The sequence below is a fragment of the Atta cephalotes genome (genome assembly GCF_000143395.1).
Source record: "Atta cephalotes unplaced genomic scaffold scaffold00007, whole genome shotgun sequence".
Classification (NCBI taxonomy): Eukaryota; Metazoa; Arthropoda; class Insecta; order Hymenoptera; family Formicidae; genus Atta; species Atta cephalotes.
Genome location: NW_012130071.1, coordinates 579466 through 589015, shown reverse-complemented (window position 1 = coordinate 589015; position 9550 = coordinate 579466). Strand labels below are relative to the sequence as shown.

Here is a 9550-nt window from a genome sequence, read left to right as displayed (position 1 = left end):
GCACGCACGCACGCACGCACGCACGCACGCACGCTTGTATATAGATGTACAGATATAGCTATAGGGGTGTGTTGAACTTTTTGTCGCATGCAAGTAGAACAGTCTAAACTCAATCGAAAAGTTCTTTTTTGATACAATTTTTGTAATAGATAGAACGAGATTTATTAATTTCTAAAGATTTCGCCTAATAAGCGTATATCTGGGCCTATCGTCAAACGCATTTCAATTGATTACGATCTAGACACGCACGCGCGTGGGGAATCGTTTACTATATTATACAAGCGGCAATAGTTAAAACAATAGTAAAAAAAACAACTCGTTGATCTCACCGCGCGTTTGCATTTGGCGGTAGATATCGGACTGTTATGCGTTTATTCAGCGATCTTTAGAAATTAACTATTACGAAAATTGCAAAATGTAGAGGACCTTCCGAGTTTAGTTCGCTCTATCTGCACTCGAGTATTGTTTCAAATATTATATTCTTTAACACCCTGTATATGTAATCTATACCCTGTATATGTAATCGATGTTTAATTCAAGTTGATATTGCATAATTTTTATATCAATGTTTCAGCGTTTGCCTATTGATCTAAAGTACAATGTGGAAATTATGGAAAAAGAAAGGCAATCCGAATCTTGCAATGATGTAATTACACTTTCAGATGATGTAATTGCACTTTCAGATGATGATGGTTACATCGAAGATGATAACTATGAGATAAATATAAAAGTGTATTGGCGATCAAACAGAATTGATCGTTTAAGTATGCGTAGAGTATGTATCTCAGTTATGTATGAACTAGTAATATATGGCAAATTGTAGTTTTATATAATTATTTTTATCATTTATTTAATACATATTCGTGAAGATAACTTTCTGTTATTTTATAGCATGATAATTTCAAAGGTATTTTTGAGCATTATGCCAATTTAGAAGGAGTTTCCGTGAATGAAATCTTAATTATGAAGAAGGATAAAATTGTCCATCATACCGATACACCTGCATCACTCGAAATTTCCATTATAGATATACTCGGTTTGTATAAATTAGTCGTTGATTTATATGAATACAATAATATAATGTTTACTTTATACTTGCAGATGGTGGGATAGTGAATCCAGGTATGAACACACTATCCAAGGATGAGAGCAATGATGAGGACATATGTAATATTAAAGTACAAACAGCGAACAAAAAACAGTCTTTGACTATTCCACTTAAGAAAGATGAACCGTTCAAGATGCTATTTGCTAATTGCGCCGAGCAATTTGGTGTGAAGGAGAATAATTTAAAGCTTTACTTTGATGGAGAACAAATTAATCCATCAGATACTCCAGAGTCTTTAGATCTCGAAGGAGAAGCATGTATCGATCTTCATATCTCTGCGTAACGTGTAATAAAAAGATAGCTGAAATTTTTTAATACATTTTACATACATTGTGTTCATTTTGTATGGTAAGCATAATTACTTATACATCATACATTCTTTATTACGTGTAATAACATTTTAAAAACACACATGTAAATTATCATCATGTCAGAAACTATATATAGCTGTCATTTGTAATTTAATAGAAGTGACTGATCAATTTTTAAAAAGGCCTTATTAATGTGTATTATTTACTAATGTAAATAAGTAGATTTGCAGAAATATACACGTTCTTAAAGAAATAAATACAAGCAATAAATATATAAATCAACTTTTGAAATAAAATGGCATTTATAGTAGAATTATTAATTATTAACGAACATAATATTTATTACTGAGATTTTATCTTTAGTTAGTGTTACTAAGAGTTAAGAAGTAAAGAATATGTTAAATCAAAATAATAGTATGTAAGTATTTGCATGGATTATGTTTACTGATGTAATATTAAGTGTTATGACATTAGATTTGTGGAAATAAATTTTTTAAAAAGATATTTTTACAACAACAACGAATCATATATTTATTGTGATACATTATTATATTATACATAATGTACATAATATACTGATATATGCTCTATAAGTATACAAATGTATTATACACATATAAAGCGCAACACATTCAATACTTTTGTTTATTACGATTTTGCAATATATTGACTGTACTACATTGCATTTGCTATTCTTTTTAACACAAGCAGTCAAGAACATTAATTATTAATTATACATTTCATTCGCATTAACATTCCTATCCTGAGAAAGTACACTTTGTCTTGTTTGTAATCAATTTTAACAGAAATTTTGAATCGATATTGAATATGTCACGAAATATTTCATCTCTATACACTTTATGTTCATGATTATCGTCTGTCAGAAAGATAGGGATAAAATAAAAGGATATTTGTGATGAGTACTATACAATTTGTTTACGACTCTTTCAACGATAAATATTGCACGGCAATTGATCAAATACTTTCATTGAAAATATTAGGCACGAATCTCGACAAAAAGTGTGTTGTATGCTAATTTTATTCTATATAATACATAATAATGTGATAGCAATTTGCTGTTAAAAGGAATGTTTTGGAGAGTCAATCAATTGTCGAGAAAAACTAGCTTAATCATTAAATTTGCGATTTGAATTGTGTCCAAACAGGGCAGAACGGATTTCGGGTATCAATTGTTGCGCTATCAGCTCTAATCTGGTCTCCAAAGTATTGCTAATCTTTATGCGCCCTGTGGAACAAGAAGTTATATTTTGTATGCAATATTAAAATTCAGCAATTAATATAATTACTTTTTTAAAATCAAAGTTATTTGTATAAGTAATTTAAATCACTAAAATTTACGTGATATATTTTACATATTTTTCATTATTTTTGCAAAATATTAGGTGTGGGAAAAAGTTCGTGGCGCATTTTTTAATGCCATCTAACGGAAAAAACGCCACGAACTTTTTCCCACACCTAATATATTAAAATTAATAATTTTAGTACAACAAAAAATATATTTTGGCGATATAATTACCTTTGGATGCTAATAATTCCACACCTCCGCAGCTTTCTGTGGGCAAGAAATTATCAGAATCGATCTTCAAGACAACATCTTTCTTAGTTTTCTGCTTATACTGCTGCTGAATGTTGTCAATAAGGGATTCTACGAGTGACAGATCGACTTGACGAACACGAAGAGTAATGTTTAATTCTGTTAGCTGTAAAAATATAAATTACTATAAAATTATTTATAAGATTAAAAAATGATAAACAACGTAACACACGATGATAACAAAATAATTAAAATTATAAAAATATTACTTGATAAAGTCCTTGGATTATCAGCAGTTGGAGAATTTCTCTATACTGCGCAGGATTATGAGTTATTTCACCTAATCTCTTTCTAGCTTCTTCAAGAACATTGCGTACATGATCTTCGCGCACTTTTAAAGCCTTCAATCGTGCCTGGTTAAGCATGTTTGAAGATTGTCTACAATTAATAAAATTATAAAATAAAATACAAACGCATATTAGATATTTTTATAATTTTTTATAAAATAAATTAAATTAAATCTTAAAGAGATCCTAAAATCTGTTTTTTATCGATTGAATAGGACTTAAATAAGGACTTGCATACATATGATTCATGTATTACTGATACTATATACTACTACATCAATAACGCATACAAATTTTCTAACTAATCCTTCATATTAGGTATCTTCTTCTTCTTCTTTGGCTAGTGGATCTCACTTATAGAGTTCGAAGTATCACGTTTCCAATAAAAATTCACTGGGCTGGAAAAGACCAGTTAGATCAATGCATATCTTTAATATAATTCTTCATTGTCTTCCATATGTCGATGAGGAAAAGGAGCATTTCTTGTCAAAGTTCATTTACAAAAGAAAACTCAAAGAAAGTTCAAAACAAAATTCTCAGTTTATCTTGAGCATAGATAAATGAACTTAAGGACATTATTTATAATTTCATGATTAGCTCGCCATTACATATTTAAATGAAAAAAGAGACATTAACTTAGTTGAAAAGCAGTAATCCTCCAGGATCTTCCTGTCATTTTTCAGAAATGGACACTTTCACATGATATGGTTAATATCATTCCCCCTCCCCCCTCCCAAGGATTTCGCCACAGACGTATTGGCGTTTCGATCATGCCCAATTTAAATTTTCTGCTGTTCGTCCAAGCGTATCCCATTATCATTTGGACGATTAGACCTAAGTTAGATCTATCTAGACGACATTTATTAAAAGAAAATGTTAGTTCTATTAAAATATTTATTCTATATAAAATAATTCTTGTAATAACTACCCGTGTTCTTATTGAGTTTTTTTTAAATTTTGCATCAGCTTCATATTATATTCGTAATCAAACTAAAATCTCTAAAAGTGAAATTCTGTTATGAAGTGGAAGGTTCTCACTAGCATCTTCTTTAGCAGATTTATCCGCCAATTCATTTCCCACTATTCCAACATAGAAAGGGCACCAAACAATTTTATTAGATAGTTACAAGAAGAAAAATAGGACACTTTACAGAAGATATCCCTGATACTGGGATCCAATTTTTTCAGTTATATTAAGTATTTAAATATAATTTTAAGATTCTCAACATTGTTCATGTAATACTTAGTCCAAACCAAGGAACCTTTATACATACAAAATGGAAACTTGTATATAAAGTAAATATAAAATATATAAATAAATATATTATTACAAGTTAGTGTCAGAGTATCAATCATGTAACTTTATTTCGAGGAAATGTAAAAAATAGTAAAAATTTTCATGTAAATATGTACATATACACATATATATTAAAAAAATTCTTGCTTTCCACTTGCTTTCTGCTATAGGATAAAAATTACACGATTGACTTCCAGAAGCTAATAATAAGATTATTTTTCAACTATTTTTGTTTTCGACATTAAGTCAACCAGTTTGGAGTGCATTACTATTTATACTTTAATTATGAAAGGAGGAAAGAATTTTTAAATCTGTAAAGGCAATTAGAAAAATACTCATTCCAAGGATAATCGATATGGCAGTGTTGCTGCGCGCGCTTAGCGCCGAGCCACTCCGCATCTCCAGATAAAACACAGACGATTTCAAGATCCCTTTAAAATTATAAGTTTATCATAATAATTTCTAACAGTTTGCACAAGTGCGTGTACGCATGTGCACGCACGCATAATAAGATAAAGCTAATATTAAAATATGTAATATTATACAGGGTAGGCTAAAAGTATGAATACCAAATATCACATAAACGATGCACTTTAGAAAAAAATGTTTCTTACAAAAGTTGTAACGGTTAAAAGGACGCATTCAACGATAGTAATTATTTGACCTAGGATGGCGTTGTCAAAGTTAAGTCAAAGTCAACATGAATTTTTTAAATGGAACTTTCCCTTTTTCATTACATATTCTTGTAGCTTATCTCAAGAGCTTTCCAAACTATAATTAAGTTCGTTTTCATTAAGTACTTTTTTAATTAAGTACGTTAATTAAGTACGAGTTATAAAGCTTGAAAGTTACAGTATCGTCGACATTAGCATTACCCAAGATGTCCGACGGCTAAAACCTCTTGAATGTTCAGAATGATGTTCTGAGTACATTTTTACATAAAAATGAATTTTCAGTGCAAAAATGAAAATAAGAGAAACAATTAAAACATTCATGTTCATGTTAACTTTGACTTAACTTTGACAACACCATCTTAGGTTAAATAATTAGTATCATTGAATGCATTTTTTTAGTCTTATAACTTTTGTAAGAAACATTTTTTTCTAAAATGTATCATTTATGAAATATTTAAGTGTATCCAGACTTTTGGCCCACTCTGTATGATATTAATATAATGCACAATGGACCAGAATATCAGAAAAAGTGGCCAAAATTATTCAATTAAATAAAAATGCTCCAATTGCTGTCAAATTTGATACTCGAGGATTTTTGAGGCTGTTCCAAATCTGAACTCAAAATTTAGAAATTTAAAATGGTCCAATATAGCAAATGACTTAGGAAAGACGGACTGCTATATCAGTAGTGGGAAGATCCACTCTTTCGTCATCACAGTATTAGTAATGTTCATGTTGTTCTGAAAACTGGAAGCTTTTTGCCACGAATACGCGCGACGAAAGATCGACAAAAAACAAATGTTTAGCGTTTGTCTGGAATCGGGAAGCATGGTTCAACAAGTATTTTTAACCCATACACAATTTCAAGAGATGTTCTAAAGACATTAAGAGACTACAGATTTAAGGGGGCTACTTTGGAGTCAGCGTGATAAGAGGAGCGCATTGTATTAAAAGATGTTAGTTTGAACTTATCGGTTTTAGCTATCTTGAGCAGCAAATATATAATTAATACATTAATAATTAATACATTAATATTCTCTATCTAATCGGAAAGTGAGAAAAGCACAAACATCATACAAAGAAGATGTCTGTCTTCTTGACTTAACAAGTGATTGCGTTCTCAATTCCATATAACACTGCAGTTAAGTATATTACAATATTGAGTAAATAAAAAAGATTTATATAAAACATGTTGTGATGAAACTTAAAAATCATCAAGATGAATGTTCTTAACTGTTTCACGTGTAAGAATGTAATGATTAATACATATTATATTATTAATGATTATATAAGTGTAGATTGCGCTCCTCTTACTGCGCTGACTCCAAAGTAGTCTCCTTAAATTTGTATTATATTTTTACAATTATTAGGAGTTCTATTTTATATTATTCTTTATTTTAAAGTGATATTAAGAGAACTTATCCATATATCCAAAAAATTGCCTAAGACGTCCCTTGAACAAAGATGAATGAAAGAATATAAGATGAAACATTGCGCATAATTTGACGATAGCAATACTGGAAATAACCAATTAAATAAATGTTCCCTAATATGCACTTTCCTACGTATAATAGCACTAGTTATATTGGAATCCAGCCAATCAAATGTTATCCAAATTCACTCTCCTACTGTGCATCCACGAGAATACTTCATCTTATATTTTTTCCACCATGAAATAAAGTGTGCTGTATGGGAAGGTTACAGTACGATAAATTTTACTGTTATATTCATTTAAGTAAAGTTTTTTAATAAGAGAAATGATCGATTTTGATATATTTTCTATTATTTAAATATGAATTATTAATTTTTAATATATTCGTATTAAACATATTAATTAAATTAATTAAATAAACAATTTTCAGAAATATATAAATTTTCAGTCAATGTAAATAAGTGCTTCAACATACTAATATACGTAAAGAATGGCTGCATTCAGCGGACTCAAGTCACAGTTGAGTGAGCGCTCGCTGTTATTTGATGTATTCTTCCAAATCTAAGGCTGTCAAAGTCTCGCTATAAATGCTTTGATGGATTTAATTAGAAGAATTAGAAGAAAGAATTTTATAAACTGACCAATTAAAAAACGCTTCAAAGCGTTTGCAGCATCACGTTGACCATATCCTAAAATGCTAATTGGATAAAATGCTAATCTAAAAGAATATATCAATAACAATGCACTCACTTAACTGTTGAGTTCATTGAACGCAGCCAATACGTATAATAAACGGGAGCCAATTTCCCATGTGTACGCTCTGTGATTATTTACAATTTCTATGAATTAACCAAAAGCACACAAAAGTCGCTGATTTAACTTCACATACACTGAGACCAATACAGTAATAGTTCATTTTTATAATTTAAACATGGTGCATCGTAGTATGGCATATTGGCATCATGAACATAGGGATTGAAACATAGGAGATAATACATGTAAAATTGCTTGCAGATATATATTTTTATGCATTCTTACGTTTTCTGTACTATTTTCATGATAGATATGCATAATAAAATGAAGAAATTGATGTATAATTTAAATCTATAATTGTTACTGAAATTTATGAAAATTTACAGGACAACCATTTGTCGTCCTCAAACGCACTTTTAAACTTTAAAGACTTAGCAATAGAAAATTAATCGATAAATTGACTTGAAACTTTCACAAACAATATTTTAACTTATATATTTGATTGTTATAATATATTTCATTAAGCAAAAATCCAAAAGCAATTTTTGACCACTTTTATCAGTCTCCTGACCCATTACGCACAATATATAGTATATACACATAATAAAATAAAATAAAATAAAATAATTTTTCATACATACATCTTTTTTTGCAGTTCAACTTGTTTTTCCTTTTTCTCATAATATTCCATGATCTTGAGACGCTGTTGTTGCACCAAGCGTCCTTTCTCAATATTAAACTCTTCTTCTGCCTTGGCATCTATTTCCTCTGCCTTTTCATTGGCCTCTTGTTCTATGAAGGCCATCATATGCTTGATCTATAGTCATATCATTTTTTTTTAGTTTCAAATCTTTATTTGCAATATCTCTTAATAAAGGACTTCAATTTAATTACTAAATTTTTCAATGTTTGTTTCACAGATATTAAAATGACTAAAGACGAGATTCTTCGACGAAATATCAGTTATTGTCTAATTTTTATTGTCATTCATTTGTTCGATTTTACTCTCACTTCGTTCGGCTTCTGGTACAAAAATCGCGATTTGAAGCAGCTATGAAAATCCAAAATATTTGAGAAAATGTACAATCTCTCTTGGGAAATGTACCTGACGAAGGTAGTTTTAACGTTTTAGCGTAACAATAAATAATCGAAAAGATATTAATAGCGCAAAAGTACAATGCTGAATTCGAAGGAGGCGATGGCGAGATGTGGAAAAGGATGGATTATTCTGTGAACGGAAGGATGCGTCACACAGGAGACTTATTTTTCCTCGCTGCTTTCCTCACCTGCTTCTGAACGTCTGCATCGCTGAGAGCCATGATGTCGCCCGGTCAATTTTCTTCCCTAAAGATGCTCGGTGGGCTCGCAAGAACTTGAGATCACGAGATTCAGTGAAGAACGGTCAACGCCTACGACAGCACATCCAACACTCGGCGTAACGTCGGTCATATGACCCGAAGCATGACCAACCAGAGACGCGTTCCGAAACGCACGCGACGATGGCAGTTAGAGAACCTTAGGATTCAAATGTTCCAAAATTTACTGCCGGTACTGAAAATCTATAATGCACGTGATGCAAACTATATTTTCAGTAATTCAGCTACAGAAAACAGATCTATGCTCATCATGCGTGAAATGGAATGCATCCATTCATCAGGATGAGGGTCACATAACCAGTTTTCTCCTTCTTTCGTGCCTATGGAGTTTTGATGATCAGAAGAGAAGCAGTTTGCCACTCTCTCCCTTAGAGACTCTCTAATGGCAGTTAATCGTGGTTCAAGGAAATCGATCAATCACAATCAAAATCAAGATCCACGTATCAAAATATTCGAATGATTGATTAATTTGCTTACGGCCTTATTATTACTAGAGAGAAACCTGGGTATCAATCATGAAACTTTATCTTTAGAATGAAAAGTAAAAAGTGAAAATTTTAACCATTGAAGTTAATGGAGAAATTTATCACTTTTCACTTTTTATCCTAGGAAAAAAGTTTCATGACTGATACCCTGTAGAGGGATTCTCTAAACGTTTTATGATTGTCGCTAGCGTTAACAAATGGCAGGATTATAT

The 9550-nt window shown here is 30.8% G+C and overlaps 2 protein-coding genes across 2 annotated transcripts in view; one reads left to right on the top strand and one right to left on the bottom strand.

Annotated features, from left to right (window-relative positions):
- The window catches only part of LOC105626878 (uncharacterized protein CG4449), a 7731-nt gene extending 6340 nt beyond the window's left edge, over positions 1–1391 (top strand). The window contains exons 4-6 of the mRNA XM_012208168.1: positions 575–775; positions 892–1036; positions 1102–1391. Coding sequence (XP_012063558.1) covers positions 575–775; positions 892–1036; positions 1102–1391 — 636 coding nt within the window. The remainder of the gene's footprint in view (positions 1–574; positions 776–891; positions 1037–1101) is intronic.
- Positions 1392–1929: 538 nt separating this feature from the next.
- On the bottom strand, positions 1930–8796 carry LOC105626877 (V-type proton ATPase subunit E). The gene is made up of 5 exons (XM_012208167.1): positions 8764–8796; positions 8119–8294; positions 3244–3412; positions 2957–3140; positions 1930–2665 (listed from the first exon to the last, which is right to left on the bottom strand). Exons 1-5 carry the CDS (start codon positions 8794–8796, stop codon positions 2547–2549), a joined length of 681 nt encoding a protein of 226 aa, XP_012063557.1. The 3' UTR covers positions 1930–2546.
- Between the last annotated feature and the right edge of the window lie 754 nt (positions 8797–9550).